Raw genomic sequence first — 25,259 nt, 5'->3', positions numbered from 1 at the left:
CGGCTACTTGTGCAGACTTTATCCCAAATAAACAGGAGGCTTCTTCAATTTTGTCTACAGCGACCACAGCGTATGCAGCACTTAGGCCTACAAGTTCGTGTCTCATACATGAACCATCCACAAACCATTCCTTATCATGTTCAGGCAAAGGTGTTTCCTTAATGTCTGGACGGGGTTTAGTACTGAATTCTGTCAGGTTAATGCAGTCATGCTCATTCTCTCCCTCTGCTTCCATTACCATTGAGTCAGGGAGTAGAGTGGCTGGGTTCAAAATATTACACCGAGTGATGACTACATTTGGAGCACCCATGAGAATCCTCTCGTATTTAGTCAGCCGACTAGGGGTGAGATACTGGGTCTTGGTCCTGGTCAGTAAAATCACGACTGCATGTGGAACATACATAGTTACAGGATGTCCCATGACAATGGATTCACTCTGTTCTAAACTCGTGCAAGTTGCAGCTACTGCTTTCAAACACCCAGGTAATCCAGCAGCCACTGGATCCAATGTGGCAGAGAAATATGCCACGGGTCGTCTGGTCAAGCCATGCTCCTGAGTTAGGACTGACAATGCACAATTATCACGAGTGTCACAGAATAGGGCAAACTCCTTAGAATAGTCAGGCATCCCTAAAGCAGGGGCTGTACACAGACAATCTCGCAATTGAGTGAAGGCTGTTAAGCTCTCATCATCCCATTCCACTGGGTCCTTAGCTCCTTTCTTTGTCATTTTTATCAAAGGCTTGGCTAGGACTGCGAATCCCACAATCCATTGCCTGCAGTAACCTACAACTCCAAGGAACATTCTGACTTCTTTCTGCGTACGGGGTAACTGCATATTTTGAATTATTTTGACTCTCTCTGAGGTGACTTTTCTGACGCCTTTCTCTATCTGGTGCCCCAGATATTTCACTGATTTTGAACAGAACTGCAATTTTTCAGGGGCCACTTTATGTCCCTTTTCACCTAGGTGATTCAGTAAGGCAATGGTGTCAATCACGCAATCCTTATGACTTTTGGACGCCACCAGTAGGTCGTCAATGTATTGCACCAAAACAGACTTTCCAGGTAAGACTAAAGATTCAAGGGACTTTTTCAAGATCTGATTAAAGATAGAGGGGCTTTCTGTGTACCCTTGGGGGACACAATTCCAAACATACACGTGACTGTTGAAAGCAAATGAGAAAAGAAATTTGCTGTCTGGATGCAATTGGATCGAAAAGAATGCGTGACATAGGTCTATCACTGTGAACCACTCAGCATCCCAGGGAATCTGATACAGGATCACTGCTGGGTTCGGGACAATAGGACAGCAAGGAACCACGATTTTGTTTACCTTTCTCAGGTCCTGCACTACTCTGTATTTGCCACTGGGTTTCTTGATGCCCATAATTGGTGAGTTACACGGACTACTCATCACTTCTTTTATGATGTTTGCTTCTAGCAATTTCTGTATTTCAATGGCCACTCCTGCTCTTACTTCGGCACTCATTCTGTAAGGCTTAGTATTTGGGTAAACTGCATTTTCTTTCATGGCTATTTGTATGGGGTCTACGTTTGTCATCAATCCTACATCTTTTCCAGTAAAGTCCCATACTTCTGGTTTCTCTGTCTTTTGGAGTTCTTCAGGTAAGTCCTGCATAGTCATTCGTTTGATTTCTGAGTCAGGTCTGACTAACATTAATTTGTAGATACCATCTTCATCTAGGGTCTGAATTTCGACGCCTTTTGGTGTGCAAAAGATGGTACAGTTCATTTTGCACAGCAAATCACGTCCCAGTAAGTTCACTGGACTAGTATCACAAACGACAAATCTGTGCATTTCTTTGAAGTTCCCTATTGAGATCTCCATGGGTTCTGTAACGGGGGTACTAATCAATTGATTAGATACACCCACTACTTGGATTGCTTCTCCCGAGAGGGGTAGGTTTGGAACGTCTGCTGTTCTCACAGTAGAACGGGTAGCACCAGTGTCCAACAGAAAGGTGACATCATTTCCATCAACCTTTCCTTCAATGCATGGCCCTGACTGGTCTACCGGCAAGGAGGCGCCAAGTACACACTCCTCGTCCTCCCCTCTCAGGCCCAGTCAGTACTGGTCGTCACAGAAAAAAGTGTCATTTAACAAATACTGCGAAGTTGCTGCATTTCTGTTCTCATTGCCTCCCCAGATCTCTACGTCGTCACCCTGCGGTGATTTCCCCTTAAAACTAGGTTTTGGTGCTCGGGGCACTTGAATCGTTTTTACCTGCTGCTGGGTCTTTCTTGGGGCACTCTATTATACCGGCTTTGCTAACAGACGCTGCAGGACTTTGAGGGCAAATCAGTTAACTCCTCGCCGCACCCGCTTCGCGGGTGCCGCTTCGCACAGGTGTGCGCAGTCTAACACTCACCGGGAACCAGGAGCAGCAAGGCGGAGGTAAGGGTGTGAGGCTCGGCGGGGCTGCGAGCGTGCGGGGACTCCAGCATCCAGGAGTCCCTGCGAGACCACGGAGACAGCATCCGGTCCGCTCTCCCCGCTGGCCCGCCCCCCGTCCGCCTGAGGCTTCTAAAGGCGAGCATCACCACCACCTGTTGGGGCACTCTGTTATACCGGCTTTGCTAACAGACGCTGCAGGACTTCGAGGGCAAATCAGTTAACTCCTCGCCGCACCCGCTTCGCGGGTGCCGCTTCGCACAGGTGTGCGCAGTCTAACACTCACCGGGAACCAGGAGCAGCAAGGCGGAGGTAAGGGTGTGAGGCTCGGCGGGGCTGCGAGCGTGCGGGGACTCCAGCATCCAGGAGTCCCTGCGAGACCACGGAGACAGCATCCGGTCCGCTCTCCCCGCTGGCCCGCCTCCCGCCCACTACGCCCCCTATATTAGACAATCAGACTCCCGCAGCGCGGGACGCAGCTCGGGCGAAGACCGGGCTAAGAGCGGGCCGTTTGAGGCCGTTCGAGGTCTGAGCGGTCTGGTCTGGCCCACCCTCTTTCGCCTCACCTGCGTTATTATCTCTTCTGAGCTAAATAGGTAAACCACCATATTATCCAATTTCCATTCGTAGTCTTAGCTGTTGCCTTTGTGTAGCTTAAGCTATGTGCTCCAGGGTAACTCGGAGTAAAGACGCCAAGAGAGGCCCTCCAATCAATGGCCCTATGGACGATTTTATTACCCGTACTAACTTAGCTATAGATCAAGAAATTTCTAAACTTCAGACTCGGGTTTCGATGGAACTGGCAGCTGCTAGAAGATTGTCCCAGGTCATTGCAACATCTAAAAAATCCTCCCTAGGCCACATAGCCACTGTGGTTACCCCGGAGCGTCCTGCCATTCCCCATTGTCTAGTCACGCAGGTTGATGTTCATCATACCCCGATCTCCCCCTCGCCTCTTCCGCCCCTTGAGCCACCAGCCAAGCCAGACGAAGTGATCCTACCAGCGGTATCTCCCAAACAGGCTGCTATCTTTAAACCCCCCTCCCCGGTATTTTTTAAATCATCTAGTGGTAATATTACTAATGGTAAACAACCTAAAAGGAAACGTAACTCCCGCTCTGCCTACTCTCGTAAGAAGGCAAAAATTGCAGTTGCACAACACCTTAAACTGACTAGCGTCCCAGTATCTAAAGCAAAAGGAGAGTGTACCTCTAGTGAGCAACCACCAAGGGAGGGAGGGGGAGAGGGGTTAGCCACTGCTTCCTCCACTACCATCTTAGAGGATGTGGGCCTACATGTAGAGGGCCTGGAAAGGAATGAAGGGGAATTTATTGGTTTAGTTTGGGAAACCCTTAAGAAACTTCTTTCCCCCCTCGACCTCAGACTTTCTCGCATCGAAAACAACTTGCTCGAGATGGAAAAGAGCATTATTGCCCTGGCCACTCTCGGCTTGAGAAGTCTTGAAAAACAGGGTCTCCCAGTTGTTCACCCATCACCAGCAGCCCCTATATTGCATGTCCCGCAACCTCCCCCCCAGTACCAACCACTGTACGGCCAGTTCCCAAACCGCGGACCATGGGTGTGGATCAAATTGCTGCTGCCTCTAAACCTAAGGCCCCTAAGCGCTTTATTCCACAGCCATTAGTAAATCCCAACGCTGGCGTCCCTTTTAGACCCCCTCCCAGTGAAGTGGCTAACCAACCACCCCAGGGCACTTCTGTTAAGAATAACTTTAGAGGGGGTTACATTGATCTTCCTCCAGAGGCCAATGATTATATGGTTGTGTTGACGGGCGTCCCCCAGATTGGAAATGGTCAACACGAGAATCACTGGTCTCTGAAGAACAAGATACTGCACTGGCTCAATGCGAATAGACCAATTCCCAATGGCCGGAGAAGCAGAGTTTTGATGGTACGTAGAATTCCATGGGTGGGTCCCACAAGGAAAACCAGCTCCGGGGACTGTATAGTGGTGACCTTTGAGGACCCGCACACAGCACATCACATCTGCTCTTGGCCCACCAGCGAAGGTTCTTCTGTCATACCCAGGCCACTCTCCTTTTTTTTATCCACCACCTCCCAGATATATTCCGGCGGATGACTGGTCACTGGTATATCACCATGCAAGTAAGAGCTATCCTAACACCCAAAAGGATTTTCCTTTACACTGGAATGGTCTTCCAACCTCTAACAGGTTTGCTGGCCTAGAGGAGGTAGATTGACTCCCTAGGCAACATGCCTCTCAGCTAATGGAAAAATCATCTTCATCCAAGGATTCAGGGCTCGTAGATTCTTTCTCTTTGTTGAAAGAACCCTCAGTTCCTAGCCCCCTAGGATCAGTAGGAACACCACATACCCTGTCTATAGAGGGGGGATTGATCGCTTCTTGCATGTTAGATTCGCAAGATGTAGCCGAACGGCTGGATCTACCTCGTATGATTCCTTTATCATTCTCTCAGGATGTCACTATAGATAGGATGCCGTCCGGAGGAGTATTGCATCCCAATCACCGGCAGAATGAATCACCAATAAGGTTATCTAGAGTGGCTGCAGGGGTGGCAGGCACTGCGACTTATTCGGCTAGACTTGTCTATTCTCCAAGGGAAATTACTCCACATGATCCCGTGTTAAAGATTCTAAGCTGGAATGTGGCAGGGCTTGCCCGTAACCTTGAAATCCCTGAATGGAACACTTTTTTGGACCCTTATAACATCTGCCTCCTCCAAGAAACCTGGTGCCTAGAACCCAGGCACAGAGTAGGCTTCACAACCTACTTTGTCCCAGCTTCCCAACAACATGGTTCCAAAGGCCGCCCGTCTGGCGGCCTTATTATATGGGTCAGTATCGCACTAGGTTTAAGTGTAAGCCAAAGGATCACTCAATCTCCTGACTTCCAGAGGATAACTATTCACTTTCAAGGGGGAAGGAAGCTAGAAGTCTTCAACCTTTATTTGAGGGGAGCTAGGGGAGGGGCATCAAGCCTAACCTCTACAGGACTAAGCAGCGATCTAGCTGCCTGTAATATCGATTCTTATGTTCTCCTGGCAGGCGATTTCAACTGCTGCTTCGAGCCATTGGCCAGGGAGGACATACTGGACTCTTTTGAAGAGGACACAAGGAGAGGTATCCCTATCCTGACCCTAGATCCGATCCCCAAATGGACGCAAAGTGCAATAGACATCAATGCGCTTTGCATGGAACACGACCTGAGACCAACAAATGGTCGATCCAATTCGGATTCCAGGGGTGCGCATACTTTTAACAGGACGGGACACACCTCTAGAATTGACTATATCATGTTGAATTATAATCTTTGGCCCTTCCACCAAGACATGGAGGTCTTAGCGACTTGTGATAGTGATCATAATCCTCTTTCCTTAACCCTCATTCCTCCTTGGCAGGTTGGGAACCGAGTCAAATTCACCCACAAGTGGAAATCCACCCATGAAATTGTTCCTTCAAACTGTGGCAGGCGCCTGAAGTGGGCAAAGGCAGCAGCGGATGAAGTAAGGATGGCGCAAGCTGGGTCCATCATGTCAGTGTTGGGGCCACGGCTCGATGCCCTAAGTCCCCCTAGGCAAGATGTTTTATCGCTATTTGTAGAAACTATTACGGCATTAAGCGTATTGTTTACCATTCCCCATTCCAGTGCGAGGGTTGCACCGAAAGGTGTTCCTAAGGTTTTTCATTCTGCGTCTGTGGAATTAAATCAGGGGTTTGGGTATTATCATGCTGTAAATATGGACACTCGTCTCTCCAATGTCTCCGCACTGGTGGCAGGGAAATTTCTTTTTAGCTTCCTCTCTGCTCATTTTTGCTCGGGGCTTTCCCCCACCCCCAGGGCCTTGGTTCTGAGTAGTTTTATTTAACTTATTCAATTGCTTTTCCTGCTGTTCTGCGAGCTTTACTTGTGCCCACATCACTTTCTCCTTCAAAGCCTTTTTCTTTTCTGCCATCTCGTCCTCACAGTACTTTGCGTACCGTAGGACCTCGTCCATTTTCTTGGACTGCCAACAAATTTTGTTATCCTTTATCCACTGACAAATTTCGGGTCTTAAACTGTTTACAAACCTGTAAATGAAGTGGGTCATATCCTTCATCTCGATGTCATCTATACCACTGTATGTTTTGAACACCTGCAACAGCCTTTCATAAAAGGAGTGTACAGTCTCATCCCTTTCCTGCGTGGTTCTATCTATCTTGGTCCAATCAGTTTCCTTTGCAGGCACTTTTCCCTTCAGGTGTTGAATTACTTGTTCATATTTTTTCATCACTTCTTTAGATGGTTCCCCTGTTTTTGAGTCCCTCGGGTATTCCTCACTAGGCCAAGCTATGGCTATTTTACACTCGGTCCACAAGTCTACCGGGACCACAATATCAAAGAACCCATCCAGGTCCTTCCATAAGCATTTTTGCACTTTTACAAATCTTTCCACCTGCCGGTACCAATCCACAGGCTTCTCTCGTAATTTCGGGAAGTCATTGGTAAAGGACACAATATCCTGTCTGGACCACGGAACGTGCACATATTTTCCACCTGGCACTTCGCGCATAGGGTATAACTGTTCTGGTTTATCAGCTTCTTGTAGAACGAATTCTGGGGTCGCTTGTTTGGATCTAGCCTCATCTTTCTTCTTGGCCCATCTGGCTTTCCATTTTTCTACATCTCCCCATTTCTGCAACACCGTCAATAATTCCTTGACCTGTGCCTTCTTTCCTGACACATTCAGGTTTTCCAACTCCTTGTCTGAAAATTCTGCTCTGTACGGTTTCTGCAAGGGTTTCGATTTAGAAATATCTATTCCCATGCTAGCAGCAGTGTCTGTTAATTTCTCATGAAGTACTCGGGCATTTCGGGTAAGACTTTTGCAAATAAACAACAGTTCTTCGGAGTAGGTATTTAATCTGTCTAATCCTACATTTCCTGCCATTAGCTCTTCTATTTCTACTCTCAATTTGTAGAGATCTAAGGGTTTCGTCTGCGGAGTTCGTTTTTCTAATTCTTGACTCCATCTTTCAATTTCTTCAGGAGTCACAGGCGTGACACTCTTAGTACCTGAAGTCGATTCCATTTGAATCTCCCTCGTGTTGAAAGGATTATGTCTTTTCTGTATCCTTTTCCCTGTATTTCTAATGGGAAGATCCAGTAGCGAGACCTCAGACTCACATTCACTTGTCTGGTCATCTACGATTAAGGGTTCTGGTCTTGGCTGTGCTATGACCGGGGTAATGACTGGAGTTTTCGGACTCTCTTGTCGGTCCCCATACAACGGAACCACGGGTCCGATAGTTACTGGGATTGTCAAGGCTTCAGGACTGGTATTTAACTGGGAGATTTTCTGAATTATCTCAGCTCTCTGCTTTGCTAGAACCTCTCGCTCCTTTTCTTCCAATAATCTCTCTAAGGATTTGTCATGTAACACCTGCGGGGTCAGAGTGGGAGCATAACTCGGGGCAGTGGGATGTGTCTCACTTGGTCCTTCGCCATAATTAGGTCTTGGGAACAAACTTCCTGTGCCTAGGGATCTTGGTTCCTCCTCATATAGAGGTTGTAAGAACGGCATTCCTGAACCTGATGGTCTTGCCTCACCTTCATAGGGAGGTCTAGAGAAAAGGTCTCTTTCACGGGAGTATCTTGCATCCCCACTAGCTGGTATTCTTGGATAAATATCTCTTGTATCTACGGGACCTAAACTCTCGGTATAAGGGGGTATGAGGCAACCCCCTCCTACACTGGCAGATCTGGCCTCACCCTGGAGAGGAGGTCTTCGAGAATTATCCCCCTCGCTAGAAGGTCTGTGTCCTTCATTATAAGGAGGTGGACTTCTCATAAACAGGTCATCTAATAATTCATCATCCGACTCTCCAATAGGCACCCAATGTTTGCATTTTTCTGTTTTCTTCTCCCCCCCAGGAGGCCCACATGCTGGCATCATTGGAAACAGTCCTTCTACAATCATATTCTGTCTCCACTGTTTCATCTTTTTGGCTCGGGCTTCCTGCTTCAACTTTGGATAAAATTTAGTTAGCCCTTTATCCATTCGGGGCTTATCCCTTCCAAAAGCCTCAATCTCCCATTCCTCTAGTGCTTCGTACTGCGTTAATCTAGGTCTGGGATGTAAATCATTCATTCGGGTTCTCAGATTGAATAGAATCCTGCTGTTAAATGTACCTTCTAACGGAAAAGCCAATACTCCGTCATCTTTCGTGTATTCTGCCCAGTTTTCCAACCATACACATGTGTTGTACCCTTTATCGAACATCATGAAAGATGCGGGAGTGTTGGGTGGCGGTATGACAACACCTTCTCTAGTTTTAATCGGCTTGTCCTTTTTGAAGTAATTCTTTACCTTATTTACAAGAGACAATTTTCTCTTGTTTCCGTACATAATGTCGTTTTTAACTCCTTTCCACTGATCGTTCTCAAATCCCATATGCTGTGGATCAGGTCGAGTATGCGGTCTATACGAATGCCACATACGATTCCTACGAGTGACTTCTGTTTACAAAATCACTTCCAATCTAAGTGCGTCTTTTATTTTCGTGCGTCCAATGAAATGCACAAATTCAAATATTCTCGACCAATGGGTGCGCGGCCTTTTCGCGAGACAGTTCTCACGCTTCGGCACACACCCCTCCTTTACAATTTCAGCTCCGCTACACACCCGCTGCGTCTACCAATCCCAGTGCGGCACAGAGTGACGTCAGAGCAGCTTCGCGCCTGACTCCCTCCTTCACAAGGTAACGGAAACTTTCTTTCTTTCTAAAGTGCTAGTGTTTGGTTATTTAACAACGAATACACATGCGCCACTGTGCTCAAGTGTCTAGACAGGAAAGAATTTTTTTTTTCACTGCAAGTAAACTACTTCCATTTACTTTTCACACACTACGGATAGATCTCTTCTGCCTACCCTTCACCCAAGCATTGGAGAACCTGCTACTTCCCTAGACTCATCCACCTTTCCGGGATATATCCAAGTCTAAAGTTTCACCAGCGAGCCCCTTTGCTTTCACCCAAGCTCCGATGAACCTGCTACTTTTCCGGTGTGACCCTCACTAGGTTATGCCACAATAGGAATTTTGCCAATGAACTTCGTTGCTAACATTTATTCAAACATACATTCAGAAAACCCTAGTTAGTGCTTCCAGTTCTGCCTAACCTGCACCAACTTTCCTTAAAAGCCAGTGACCTCAAAGCAAATGGATTCTATTCACCATTCGCTATTCAATTCCCCGGGGATTCCAACAACACATAAAACGTTTTACGAACGAATGGATTAATACATATATCAATATAATAACAAGAATAACAAATTTAAAACATTTCATAATTTTTCAAAGCAAACATTTCAAGTGAGTGATCAAATCACCTGAACTACCTACCCTCGTAGCAGCAAATAAGGTTTCCTACCTAGCAGCATCCAACTTAGCTAATCTAACTAGTCCTACCTATCCTTTAACTATTCCCTAACCATCCTCTATGCTACCAGTAAATTACTGATAGAGATCGCAGGTCACCCGACCAATAATTTCACCACTTAGGTTTCGGGCCCATATACTTCAATTCACCATCTACATTGATCAGATGACCTTACAATCTACTACCAATAACCATGAGTCCTTTCGATTGTTTCTAGTGTACCCGACTTACCATCCACCGTTACGGGTACCTATGACCACGATGGGTCAGGGAGCTAGCTGTAAAAGGAAAGGCAGCAAAATACAAAACCCAACTTTATAACCCTTGATACTTTCATAAAATGACCACGGACAACTGGGAAGTTTTAAGAATTTTATCTTAATAATCTGTTTCTGAGAGTAGTAGGCTTACAGTTAAGAGGCAGTCAATAATCAAGATAACGAAAATCATATAACCATAAAGGAACAAAGTAAGGGCAAACATTTAGGTTTTCTAAATGATAGTGCGACAGGAACACGCTTAAGTAGAGTAAATTGTCACTCAAGAATAGACATCTTAAAAAGGGGCAAGCTAATGCAAGTATACATTTATACTATGGGAAACGTATTTCATGATTATGAATGGGAAATTAGGAATCCTAAACAGCTATAATAAGGGTGAAAAGTGGAACACGCTATAACTCTAGAAAATTACTTCAGTCAGTTTTATATGAGAAAATTATAGACCACATCAGAAAATTGCAAACTGCAATGGAGAAAATGATTTCTAAAAGGTAGGGTAACATAGGAACACGCTATGAAATTAAATGCGAATGACTTTAATGAGATGCGATGGTTGCGGAAAGCATGGAAAATTATCATGTGCAAAGGTATGTCTTTATTGAAGCAAAGACAGAAAAATAGAAAGGTGCAGTTTAGAGTTTCAGCAAGATATTTACCTAGACTGGTGTGAAAACCAACCCTGGCCACGGGTCAGTTAAGGACAGGAAATACCCCAAGGAAGGACAGTCATCAACGGGACAGCAGGTGCAGAATGGACACCCCAGGACCGGACAGGAAAACCAGATTAGGATCAGGACAGGACCACCAGGACACGACCAGCATCCGCAGTTCGGAAGCAACGCCTGCGCTCCACCCTCTCTGCAGCTATCAGTCAGGACCCCGATTGGGTTAGCGAACTCCCCAGCAAAGTGCTCCGCCAGCACTTAAGGTTTAGTAAAACCTTTGAGTCTATGGTCAAATTCGGACAGAGTGCTCCGCAGCGCTCTGTAAATTCAGTCACCTATTGAGTGCGTTGGGTCAGTGACAGGTCAGCTATTCAGACAAGTCGGACAAATTCCCTAGGTGAACCTAGGCTAGTTATACTGTTTTCGGGTCAGTGTACCACCCCCCAATGTTGCAAAGTGTCAGAATCCACAATTTCGATTGGTCCTAAGGTAGGATGGGTTAACACACCAATCAGAACTGACTCTTCTAAGGCCTAATTTACATTCTAGGGTACCGCCTAGCAAGATTGGGGTTCCCATGAGAAGTCGCACTGAATACAATAGAAAGAAATACATTGTTAATAATGTAACACATTTCAGTTTCTCTGGCTGGGTGAAGGTGCATCTTCCCAGGCACATCTTGGCAGCGACTTTCTCTTGGCGCTGTGTCAATGCCACCTCGCCACTTCTGGTCCTGCGCAGTACTGCACTCCAAAATGGATTCCCAAGCACCCCATCACCCCTCCATGCCGAGGATACATGAAAAGTAAGCGGAAACAAATTAAAACATAGAAATAAATGAATGTATTACACATCACGAATTTGCACTTCAGGATGATCATTATAAAAATATACTATGCGATTAAGGGTGAGTGCAACAGACAATAACACGAGCAGCGGTGCAAGCTTCACCACGTTATCACATAAGCGGCCATCTTATGGCTATTACGCATGCGCACCCTTTCCCTCCAGAACTGCAACTACGTCACGTCACGTGAGTGTGTCTAACGCATGCGCAGAAGCAAAATTCAAGCAGCGGCCATTTTATATACAAGGGTTATTCGTATTAATAAAACACATAGGCAAGCATCACTATGATACACACGCACATTCAAAAATACATAAAATTAGTAAAACGAACAATTGGGATTACAGGATTATAACAGCTTCGAGGTTCTTGACTCGAGCAAGTCGCGATGCGAAATCTTGCTCTATCAACAATATTAAATGCAAAGTAGAATTAAGGGAGTAGACCAATGTGCCTTAGAATTACAGAGGATATACCATTGAAGTGTGGATTATTTTGGAAAATTAAGATTCAGAGAAAGAAAAATAGGGAGGAGTATTTATGTAAACAAGGAAGGAGGAGAGTTGTGGGGTCATACCATCAAAAGAGAATAAGTGTCAAATTGGACCCAATTAACATATCATAGGTACAACTGGGAGATGACTTTCAGAGAAGAATGGGAGAATGCAGAGTTCTGGGCAGTGTTCAGTGAAAATATAAGGTACCTCAGAAGTTTTGTTCACAGAATTATACTAAGGAGAGGGTGTTCTCCTGTTGCTCAAAAGGAAAGGTATACCCTCATTAGTTTAAGAGATGTCATAAAAAGAAGCAGCAAAGATAAAGGGTTGGAGGAGCACACCAATTTATACGTATCTATTCACTGTAGTGAAATTGAAATTGAAACTGGTTACCAAGAGGTGCTACAGCGCTACACTTGCTGTCTGGCCAAGTGTCTGGTCAAGAGAAAAGTATTACAAGTTTGGAGGCGTGTATGCACTGTGCACTGTTCAGTGGGTTATTAACAAACCCTGACTTTTGAGTACTAACGTTTCCTTCTCAAAATGATGATAATGATGCTTAACGCTAAACCATGTGTACAAAAATCAAATTTTTACTTGACTTATCTTTGACATCATCATAAACATAACAAAAACATGAACTATACATGATCATTGTTCCATATTGCAATTGTTGTATTAACAATACTACTGTGAACTTTACAATGCATTGTGATTATCGCACAACAATCTTATGAATGCCTGGTGCATTTTAGGACATTGCAGTGCCTTCCTCAGGGGCCAACCTATAAAGGAAAACATACTCTTATAAGCTTATCAGCAAAAGATCAATAATTACACAAAAGCAACATTTCCCAGTCAACTCTGTTTCTCAATCTGTATGCCGACTCGTGAAACTCTTGTATGTCCAGTAGTGCTAAACACCATTACCTGCCCAGCACGTTTACAATGAATATTAGTAGTTTGGTTCCTTAGTGCGGAAAAAAGTTACTTGAGTAGTCGCAAAGAATGGTGATAGATTATGTGTATAGACACCCGGTGTCCAAATTAAACTAAAAGAAGAAGGGACTGCAACGTCCCGAAATGCATCGTGCATTCATAAGATTGTTGTGCGATAATCATAATGCATTGTAAAGTTCACAGTAGGTGTTGTTAATACAACAATTGCAAATCGAAAAATGATCATGTAAAGTTCATGTTTTTGTTAGCTATATGATGAATTCAAAGATAAGTCAAATAATAATTTGATTTGTATACACATGGTTTAGCGTTAAACCTCATTATTATAGTTTTGAGAAGGAAACGTTAGTACTCAAAAGTCAGGGTTTGTTAATAACCCAGTGAACAGTGGACAGTGCATACAATCCTCCAAACTTGTAATACTTTTTTCATAAAAAGAAGCAGGACAGATTGTGTAAGAGAAAGTAAATAGAACTTGTAGAGGCTACTGAATGTATTAATGTGAATTCAGGAAACGATCAGAAGTGATCAGCATGTGCTTAGAACTGACAAATCAACGATGTCTCATAGTGGTTAGGCACCCCCTTACCAACCATTGGCAAGGTGTCATCTTACTGAGATATGCCGATATATTCACCACCATGCATCTTTCATCGGTCTATCACCAGGCCAGACGGGCATCCTGAATCAAAACAATTGACAGCTTCTGTAACTCCAAAGTGAATGTCCAGTTTTAGCAAGATAAATACCCCTTATGAATAAATGCAACTACCACAGGGTCCCTGGGACTAGATGTAAACACCCTACATAATTTAGGAATGGCCTCAGAGCAATTCTGGTTAAACTATCTGGGGTTAGTGAAGGGCTCAAGTTTGGCGTATAATGAGAAGGTAACTCTTTCAAGTCTATTGTGTGTGGATGAGGTCAGGTTTTGAAGGAATAATGGTTGCAATCTTTTGTGAAAGAAAGGTATTTAGAAGAATTGAAACAATAGACAGAAAAAATGGTGTCCGATAGGCAAAGGAAGTAAGAGCAACATATCTTGGATGATGAATTATGTCCAAACGATTTGGTGTATCTAGAGGTGACAGAGCAGTTCCACTCATTTCGATATGAAAGAAAATAGATGAGGCACGCGGTGGGTATCTAGTAATAGGACGAAACAGAGAATCAGAGAAGACGACAGAATGTGAGTCAGTGATAACAATTATGTCAGGATCACCAGTGTAAAAACCCAAGCGCCCATGGAAGGCTAAACAGATATCACAGGGCCTCTACTTTGGAAATAAGGGAGTATGCCAGTAAGTACTGGTTCTTCAGGATCACTTCTCAAAGTGGCCTGAATGAAAAGTTGTGAAAAACATAACACAGCATGTGATCAAGCTTCAATAGTAACGTTTCGAGTGAGAGTGGTGTCCCAATGAATTATTAACAGACAACAGTGTACAGATGGTGCTGGAGGTGCAGGAGGAATAGAGTATTGTCAGAATTTTTATACATTTATATTTATGTACATCATTACTAACGTGCAGAATGTATTGTCACACTCAATTACACATGTACACACTGCCCGGTCTGGTGGCTCATGGGAGTAATGTGCCCACTTTCGCGGCTTGTGCTCAACCTCATGGTCACGCGTTCAAATCCCGGCAGGTCCACTCAGCCTTTAATCCATCTGTGGCCGATAAAATGAGTACAATTGAGTTGGGTAACAATAAACATCTGTTATTCAGTGCCAAGATGCCTATGGGTGAACATGCCCTTTGCAAATACACATGTTAAGTTATGATATAGTACTATTGCTTTTGAAACAAACTCTATAATGTGCAGAAATGTGGTTGTATCATATGCGTTCGTTAGGCCTCAATTTAGGTATGAACACTATCTTTTCCAACAGGGATGTCACCTCGTTCACTTAGTTCTTCCTCCTCTTCTTATATCTCTCCTCTCAATTTCTGGAGCACACAGTCAAGCTGAGATTTTACTGGTTTATTTCATCTGTTATTGTTATGCTGCTCTTGATGAACTTTCCTCCGGTCAGTCACAAACAGCAACTATAACCTCAAGGTCCTTCCACTGGTTTGCTGTGCCCTATTCATTCATATAACACTCTGTTGTTCGTGTATCTAGATTGTTCTAGCGTCTCTTGGCATTAGCATAGGGAGGTAGAATAATTATTCCTGTAGAGGAATAGTGCTACGGTGTTAAGGCAATATGGCGTTTATTTTTCAGAGATTCTCTCATTTGCTGATGAAATAATACATTTGCTCACACCACACTGATTCTAAGGTTCTGCCTATTTAATATGCCACAATTATGTATAAAAAACCTCGATTTTGGAGATGAGCCACAAGACTTTCCTATTCTACTAGGAATGCTGGCCTTTAATCTACTGAATTTGCTACCCACTTGGGATTTAGAATAATTTCTGATTTTTCATTTCTCAAGCTTCATGGCATTCACTCTGTACTGCTTTACTTCTAAATATTGTAATAAAACCCCTTAAATTATGTTCCTCTAGAACTCAGTTATTGAGTGGGCCCTTTTGCTAAATTGATTGTTTACTGACATTCTGATGCATACGGGAAGTACCAGAGCGCAGGGACACATTGCCGTATGGTATAGAGATTTAACAGCTTCTCCGATCCATTAAATGTGGGCATTCTGATTGAGGTTAGATTTTGGGGTGTCTAGAATTTTGGGGTATACTGCGCCCACAGTACCTGGTCAAGGGGGCGTTGTGCAGACATTTGGACCATTGAGATTAAATAGTGCATTGAAGGGTAGCTTTTTGATGCATGTTACAGAAGGAGAAGTTTGGAAGATGTACCTTTAAGAGAGAGTAGTATCTTGCCATTTGACATTGTATGGTACAACGGACCTTGTCCCCTTTTAATGTACAGAAGGATAATCACGATCACAAGGATAAACCAATGATTGGTGGCATTTCTCTTGACGTTTATATATTATGGCTACTGTATATATAAAAGCAAGTGCATTTCTAAGGTTTGCTTTTATGCAGAAAAACACAAGACAGTGGCCTTATTATTTAAAGAATATCCTGTCTCATTAGCCCATCGCCTGTCTTAGTTTTGCTTGGAAAAACTTTCAACTGGATAAATATTTGGGTCGTTTTGTGTGTTGCATGATACCTTGCGGCCTCTGCTAAGCACTGGTCTGACAAATTAACATTGTAATAATTGATGTTGGGAATTTTGATTGATTAGGTGTTGTCTTTGGAAGATCAATCATTGGATATGTGTTGAACGAGTCTGAAGGGTGATCAAGCTGCAGCAGTGGCCTCGGGTTGGAGGTGCCTTTGCTGAAGGGATGGGTTTCAGCCCAGGCCGCTCTAAGGCAATGGTGTGTTAAATTTTCTGTCTTGAGAATCTAAAAACCTTCTGAAAGAAGGTTACTATATGAATTCATCACTGTGTAACAAATAACACGGCCTGCCTGTCAAAGAGACCAGGAGAGCAGAGTGGCACCGCAAAAAGAGGTGAGGCCAGACAGTAGGTAAGAAACCAGTAGGGTGACTGAATTAGAAATCAGTGGGGTAATGGGAGAGGTTTTCAGTCTTCCAAAGAAAGACCGGGATAGAAGGGATGTGCTCCCCTGCCATCATGCAATGTTCTTTAGAGGGATGCTGATGAGATGCTTGAAGGGCGGGTATATATTGGGGGTGTCCACCATTAGGCACATTCTCATGCTTTTGAAGCATGGAGGCATGCAGGCTTGAGGGAATGCCCTTACCTGGGCGTAGGATGGCGCCGAAGTTACAGTTTTTTAAAATTGAAACATTTTCATCCATGAGCTATAGGATGACATCGCCTTCATCCTGACTGTGTTTTTTTGTTTTTGCAAACGCTTCCTAAATGGCAACTACATTATATTTTGCATTGTACAGCAAATTGCTGCTATTAGAGTGGCCCAAAAGCACTATGCCTTCTTTGTCTGCTTTTCCAGAGCCTGTTTGTGGGCCATATTGTTAAAACATATTGTTATACCTTGGAATATTTTGGAAGAGTTAAGTGTCATGCCCGAGGTTTCTCTGTGCCTAGACATGTTTGTGAAGCAGAATAGTGTTATATTGACAGGGTAGCTCTTTATTAACACATACATCCACTGGATTCAGTGGATTCTACTTCCGCTTATGCTTCTGGTACACAATGAATGATTGGTACTGCTGATTTAAGTTGTCTCTTTCTCCCACTTGTGGGGAAGTCAGCGGTTCATCTAAGGTAGCAAAGTGGTGGTGTAATTGACCGCCATCTTTATTTGTTTTTGAAAAAACAAGTGATGTGTTGTGCTGGGAGTGCACACAAGAGGGAGCAATTTGCTCGCTCCTTTGTAAACACCTTTTTGTAGATGGATGGCTCATTGGTCTGTTTCCCTCTTCTCATTTTTAGTTCAGAATTTGGGACGTCCATTCTGGCTGACGCTGGCGCCAATGTACATCTGGATTCTGATATTCTTTACCCGGCCCCACAAGGAAGAGAGGTTCCTCTTCCCCATCTACCCCCTCATCTGTCTGTGTGGGGCGGTGGGACTCTCGGCACTGCAGGTAAGGTTCTTCCTCTGTTCAAAGAAGAAATACTGTGTCCTGCTAGTTTGTGGTGAAAATAGATTGCTTTGAAAATTAAGTCACATATTGACTACATTATGAAATTATAGGCCTAGTGTGTAAAGCATTTTTGCAGTTACTAAGCCTGCTGCGAGTCAAATAATCACAGCCTTTGCAACCACCAAGGTAAGTTGCAATGTGCTAAAGGTGCATTGCAAATGTTTAATGGCTTTCTCACTCGCTTTGGGCATTTTTATTGTTTGGAAAAAAGCTGGGACTCGACAAAGGTGCCCTCCTGTCCCCCCTTCTTCTGAATTGCAGTGCAGTCTATCAATGGTTAGCAACTGCAATCAAAAATAAATCGGCGAATTCACGAATGGGGTTCTGCTATTCCTTGCAGACCTCAATCCCTGCATTTTAAGGCACTTGAAGAGGTTTGCAAATAAAATCCCTGCTCATTAATATTAATTGAGCTGGACTCCTGCAAATCCGACCTCCAGTCTTAATCCATCGTAACTCATAAATATGTGGTTTGCAGTGCACATTCAGCAAAGAAGGGCATCTGCTTTGCGACCCAAGATTAGTGTTTCAGGCCCTTTAATTACGTACACTCCTTCATGTTTTTATTTGTGTTATATGTTTAATTTAGTTCTTTTCCTTTTGAAGAGAGCATGGTATTTGTATTCCCCTTTTTTGCACCAAATGTGTAACTTTTAGATAAAATATAGTTTGTAACCCTTGTGCTGTGTCTACAAATTTCAGCATCCGGTATGTACTCAGTTTTCTGGATCACAACGCAAACATCAGGGGTCTAGCGCAAAAATCAGGGGTCTCTTGCCTCTTAAAAAGGGACTGTATTTCTCCACCCAATGGTGCTTGTGTTACGGGCCATAGATGGTTGTTGATTTGAATGGGATTTAAACCTGTGACGTAGATGTCATCGTCCGCACCATAAGTGACGTTCGCTGTGCTTATAGATGCACTCCATAGGGGTTCTAGTTCTAGTTCAAAGTTTATTATGATTTGGCTCTCAATGAGGGCCACATAAAAATACATACACATTAGTATATTAATAAGAGTTAAAAACATCACACGCCAACAGGACCAGGCACAAATTATCTACAAGTAATCCAAACATCAGCATCTCCTGTAAATTCATTAATAAATATCTAAGAACTCTTTAAAATACTTAAAAATTCTGGAACAGAACATTTCGTTAGGGGGACAATAAAGTGCAAGGAAAAACATGTTTACATTTACAATTCCCAATTGTAAACAAATTGGTTTTATCCATTTTTGACGCAAAGGGAACAATACCGGACAAATGAACAAAACATGGTTAAGATCTTGAATAGCATTATTACAATGATTGCATATGGGAGAAACTCCATACCATTTTGCTAAAAGTGGATTAAGTGGAAGTAAATTATGACGTAAAAGGTACCACATTCTACGGACTCCATGCGGAATATTCCAAGTTAAGTATTGTTGGGCTAATTTTGGTGTGTAGGTTGTAACCAGGGTTTCCTTTTCTTTAAGCTTTCTTTGGGCAAGTATATCCGACTTATAACAAAGTTCCCAGGACATACTTTTTAACTTTAGCTTTAACTCTAATGGAGAGAGCAAGAATAACGTGCTTTCATCCAATTCAAGCAGCAAGATCGCTTTTCTAAAATTCTTTACCAGCTGCGAGAACTCATTAAAGTTGCCCAATAATTCCTTTTTTAAGATTGCTCGTAAGGTGCCTGGTTTACCTCTAGCTAAACAGGCTACCCATCTTACAAAGGCAGCCAACCCCTGAGCCCAACAGCTTCGAAGTCCGAATTCCAGCCTGCATGATGTGGTAGAGCAGGCAGAATTAAATGAGGAGATTTTCCTTAGTACCTTTCCTTCCATTTTATGCATGAAACCCCATTGTTTCAAATGCACTAATTCTATTCCATAAAGGAGGGTTGCAGGAATTTTCGCTCTAAACACATCCAGGCATAAAGAGAAATGCCTCTTCCCAGTAGCTTTATACAGAGAACATAGTCCCCTTCCATGGGCCATTGCTTTTCGTGAGCTATGTTCAATGTGAGGCTTCTCACTAAGATTAGCAGAGATTAATTTGCCTAAAAACATGTAGGATTTAACTACCTCAAGTTTTTCTCCGTTAATTAACCAATTATAGCTACTAGATCTGCACTTCTTCTTTCCAAAGATGCACATAATTTTACTTTTAGAGCTATTAATTTTCATAAAGTGTGCATCAGCGAATTGATTCAATGCATGAAGACGATTAGCGAGACCTTTAGGGGTCAGGTCTAAAACCAGTATGTCGTCCGCATACATTAGAATCGATATACCTGTTCCTCCGATTTTCGGAGCTATTCCCTCACAATCTGCAACTGTTGTTGGTAAATCAGCCATATACAAGGAAAACAAAGTGGGTGCCAAAATACAGCCTTGTTTTAATCCATTCCGGGAAGGGATCGATTGGGAAAGACCCCTTTCACCGCCTTGTAACACCTTACACCATGTGTTCGAATGTAGAGCCTTGATTAAATTCAATAAATATTCCGGCATACCCAATGCCGCCAACTTTCTCCACAACGTAGGACGATCCACCTTGTCAAACGCTGTGGAGAAATCTATAAATGCTACGTATACGCCTCCCCCCGTACACGAGCATATTTATCCATTATTACCTGTAACGATGTTAAATTATCTAACGTTCCATGTTCTTTTCGAAAACCTGTCTGTTCCATAGGTATAATATTGTTTAAATTTGCCCAATCTGTTATTAAAACCAATAAGAGTTTAGCAAAAATTTTCCCTATTGAGTCTAATAAGGCTATTAGACGATAATTAGAGGGATTATCCCGGTCACCTTTTTTAAAAATTGGGATTAGGATACTCCCCCGCCACGATTCGGGGACTGTTTGTGTCTTAAAACACGCTAAAAATACTGGGAGGAGAATCCTGCTCCAAGAAATTATATCCTGCTTAATTATAGACATGGGTAATTCATCAGGTCCCATAGCCCCAGAAGAGCGCATGCTCTTTATTACGGAAGCAATGGAAAACTCAGTAGGGAGTTCCATTTTAAGATCACTATTAAGCCTTGGATCCCATAGGTCCACCCCTGCCCCATTTGGCGCGTATAAGGTGGTTACGAATTGGGTCCAGGCATCTTCCGAAATAGCTATAGGAGTGGACGTTTTTACAGATCCACATCCTTGCCTTATTACGGACCAAAACTCTCTAGAGTTTTTGCGGATTGATACCTCTCTTAACTTGATCCATAAATTGTCTTCTTTTTCTCTTTTTAACTTGGATCTCAATCTTACCCTCCTTCTTTTTAGTGTAGCTAGCTGAGACTCATTTTCCCCTGATCTATTAAGATATTGCTTTCTGACAAGTTTATTAATCTCGATATTTAATTTTAGTAAGGGGCTAGGAGAATAATATTTCTTTTTGTGATTTCCTGTTATTCTAGCCATTGCAGTGACTTTTTTAATGAGAAATTCGAGAAACAGGAATTCCCTTCCTTGCCAGTGGTCAAGCTCCATTAGTAATTGGGTGAGGATGCTTTGTACGTTCTTATTGTTAGTAGATCCCCAATAGCATCTATCTTTCTTATAATTAATAGAAAAACCTCTATTCTTTAAAGACCAGAGGCTGGATACAGGGGGAGTTAGAGAGACAGTTAAGTTGATGACTTTATGGTCACTCAGGGGGGTATGCGAGATCACTAAATCTTTAAGAAAAGAGAACATATCGAAGTCTGTTATTACATAGTCTAAAATGGATTCTCCCTTAGTGGAGCCATGTGTATAATTAGCTGGAGTATCTGATGGCATTCTGCCATTTATAATAATTCCCTCCACAGAGCTTAGTTCCCCAAGTAGAATCTTGCCTCTTTTATTAGTTTTTATTTTAGTGGGCAGAAGAGCTTGGGGTATGTTATATACTTCTTCTTTTACTTTATTTCTAAACACATCTAAAGAGGTATTAGACACTTTACAATTTAAGTCCCCCACCAATAATAAGTATGGAGGGTGATCGACCTCTATTTGTTGTTGTACATTGGAAAACATACGTTTTAAAATTATGGTAAAATTATCTTCAGGGGGAATATAAGCATTTAATATTATAAGCGAGGACAGTTGAGCAATGGAGTCTAAATTGGTAATGGTTATGGCTTGGAATAGGTTACTCTCGTCTTTGTAATGTGAGAAGTGCCATTGCAGTGCATTTGATAATAGGCAAGCAATTCCACCTTTAGCATGACCTTTTTTTGAAGGAGTGGCAGGGGCCTCTAAGACGAAGTAATCATTCCCTCCATATGGAAGATTTTTACACCATGTCTCTTGAATACATACCACATCTGCATTCAAGGAAAGAAGAAAATCAAATTTCTCGGGGCAATTAGACAAACCGGCGGCATTCCAAGAGACAATTTTTATACCAGTGTTAAAGATGCGAAGCTGGTTTTTGAATTCCCGAAGAGGAATTTGAAAGAACTCCGGGTAACCAGTTCCACATCGAAATGTCTTCCTTTAGGGGATTATCTGTGCTACCAGGTACGGGAAGTACCTGGGAGACCATTCGTTTACCCCTGGAAAGCCAGATCTTTAGGTCATTATTACCCAGTGAAAAATCATCATGTCCAGAGGTCAATTTTGTGTTTCGTTCAATCGAGGATGAACACAAATTGTTATTAACAATGGGTAGCACGTCAATTCCTCTACATTGAAAGGCTTCGGCTTGCTGAAGAACTAAGTTAGCAATTATTTTCGAGTAAAATTTTACCCTTGTTCTTTGCCCATTTATAGATCTTATTGGGAGAACTAAATCAATATCGTTTGTTGAAATCAACTTTAAGCTATCTATTTCTTTAAAACAATTAAGTAGCCAGGATCTATTCATTTTTAGATCAAAGTCAAATAATGGGAGAAAATCCAGTGTTAGAGTATCCACATATAAAATAGGGCTTTTTGCAATCTGAGGTATTACATTCCTGACTACCTCCTTCTGAGAGCAAAAGGTGGGGGCAGCTGGATTAAATACTGTTGTTGTTGACAGCACGTGTATATTATCATCGGTACTTGTTGAGTGATGATGAGCCAGAACATTTACCATTGGGCATGGGGCCTCCCTCTTCATAGTTGGTTCAACCGGGGTATTCCCACATTCTTCCTTAATAGTACTTTCAACTTCCACCTTATCAGAAATGTCTGGAGGAGGGGTATACTCTCTTTCTATGTGAACAGGTGTTTCCGTTATTATTTGTTTTTGAAAGATAATTTGTCTAGGTCTTTTCTTTTTATATTTACGTATCTGTTTCCTATTTTTCCCTCTTGATTTTGTTTTAGCAGCCCGAGGAGTCCCAGTGGGTCCCTCAGGCTCCTTTTTATCCAGCACAAAAATAGGAAAAAGATCATGAGCCCCCATATGTGGCTCTTCAGTCACATTTTCTTCCTGAGCAGCCAGTATTGGTTCTGTACTCTGGAGCAAGAGGGATGAGGAGGATTGATCGAGGGCCTTATGAATATCTGCCTCTATGATACCTCCCGATGGGACATTTCCCCTCACCTCAGTATTTTTAACGGAATCTTTTTGTACAGAACGATCAAGGTTAGCAGATTTAATCAAAGGATTAATCACATTTTCAACAGTTTTCACATTTTGTGCCAATAATGCCTGCAGTATCTCAGTAACCGAAGACAAAATACAATCAGAATTTACAGCAAATTTACCCATTAAAAGTAGTATTGAAGACAAAATTTGCTCTAGGGCAATAAGTGACTCAGAGATAGGTTTGTCATTGTTTGGATAGCTGGATGATGTTAAAGCACAAATCCCCGATAGATTAAGATGCGGGGATTGCATACCACTCTGTGTAGACAGATTATCGCTAGATTTAACAGAGGGGGTACTGCTATATAATAGCAGACCAGAGGGTGTTTCTCCACAGGGTGTTTTGTTAGCCACTATATGTGATAAAGATGTCTTATCTACATATCGGCCACAGAGTTCTAAGTCAATGCTAGTAGCTATTGAGACATCACCCGTAGCTTCATCCAAGATATCATTTCCCTTAAGATCATTATGGCCCAAAGTTTGAGATATCATCAAAGGATCAACGTCAGCCACATATACTGGACATAGGGGGAGATTTCCCTCATTTGTCTGACTCACGGACCCTTTTATTTCTACCATAGGTTCCAACAAACAAACTCCCTCCACATTTGGACAAAGATCTAGTTTAAAAGATTTATCTTTAACACTTATCCTAGAACTTTCTAAGGATTTATTCAAACTTTTCTCCCAAATTTGAACCAATTGCTTCTGGCCCTTCATGAGATCAATAGTAGCTTGTTTTTTCCTCAAATGAGTAGAACCCGGTAATGTACCAGGTTTCTCCATTACGACTTTCCCAGAGCGTAATTTCTTTGCCTCCATAAAGCTATTAGAGGTAAAAGTATCAGGTCCTACAACAAAATTCCCAACATAAAACTAGAGCGAAAATTTAAAATAATAAATAGCCACAGGAGATGAGGGCGTGAGACAAACCTGCAGAAGAGAATTTTGTGACAAAGGTCCTATCGGCGTATTTACATACCTTAAATAAATATATATGGTACGGCACGCAAAATCACTAAGAAAACACAAAATCCAAATAACGTGGCCCAGCCCGGCCTACCTCGGCCACTGAGGGCCCGCCCTTTGCCCGGGCTTAGCCCGGCGCCGCCCGCGCGCGTTCCGCGGTGCGCGTACCTCAGGCGCTAATGAAGGCAGGTGAGGGGGGGCGTGTCCGGTACAGTTCGTGTTACCAGAGGCTTCTGGTCAATGTGGTCTCTTTAGACCCAGCGGTCAGTAGGCAGTTCCTGGCGAGTGTTTCCCGCGAAGCGGGAAACGCGAGCAGTAGTCTCAATCAAGCGCTGCCAAATGCGCTAACAGATGAAAAGCGCTGGGGCGGCTTCGGCGCTTTTTCTTCTCGGCTCGCTCTGCTGCTTCAAGAGCCCTGCTTCGTTTAGCACAATCACAGCCAACAGGAAAAAAGATCTCCACACCTCAGCGCACCTCAGGCGCTAATGAAGGCAGGTGAGGGGGGGCGTGTCCGGTACAGTTCGTGTTACCAGAGGCTTCTGGTCAATGTGGTCTCTTTAGACCCAGCGGTCAGTAGGCAGTTCCTGGCGAGTGTTTCCCGCGAAGCGGGGAAACGCGAGCAGTAGTCTCAATCAAGCGCTGCCAAATGCGCTAACAGATGAAAAGCGCTGGGGCGGCTTCGGCGCTTTTTCTTCTCGGCTCGCTCTGCTGCTTCAAGAGCCCTGCTTCGTTTAGCACAATCACAGCCAACAGGAAAAAAGATCTCCCACTCCATAGGGGTGCTGACATCCGTTCTCGTCTTTCTCCCAAAACGGGGGTCTTGCTTCCTGCTTCTTTTTGTCCCGATCCGGCGACAATCACGGTCGGACGTAGATGGGAGGGGCCATACTTTTTGGAGCTGAATTAATCAACCTGAGGATCCCCACTGAATTCAATAGACGGTTTCAGAAGAATTGTGCAGCCAACACAAAGTCTGGACACCAAGGCGTCCTTGTGATCCAGGGCAGTACCCTGGA

At 43.2% G+C, this 25,259-nt stretch overlaps 1 protein-coding gene across 1 annotated transcript in view; it reads left to right on the top strand.

Moving 5' to 3' along the window:
* Positions 1–25,259, top strand: part of ALG9 (ALG9 alpha-1,2-mannosyltransferase) — a 682,403-nt gene that overhangs the window by 199,700 nt on the left and 457,444 nt on the right. The window contains exon 10 of the mRNA XM_078682312.1: positions 17,495–17,649. Within this exon, the coding sequence (XP_078538438.1) occupies positions 17,495–17,649 (155 nt within the window). The remainder of the gene's footprint in view (positions 1–17,494; positions 17,650–25,259) is intronic.

Source organism: Lissotriton helveticus, chromosome 3_1 (genome assembly GCF_964261635.1).
Source record: "Lissotriton helveticus chromosome 3_1, aLisHel1.1, whole genome shotgun sequence".
Lineage (NCBI taxonomy): Eukaryota > Metazoa > Chordata > Amphibia > Caudata > Salamandridae > Lissotriton > Lissotriton helveticus.
Note: the sequence above shows the minus strand (reverse complement) of the source record. Positions and strands in the feature narration are given on the sequence as shown.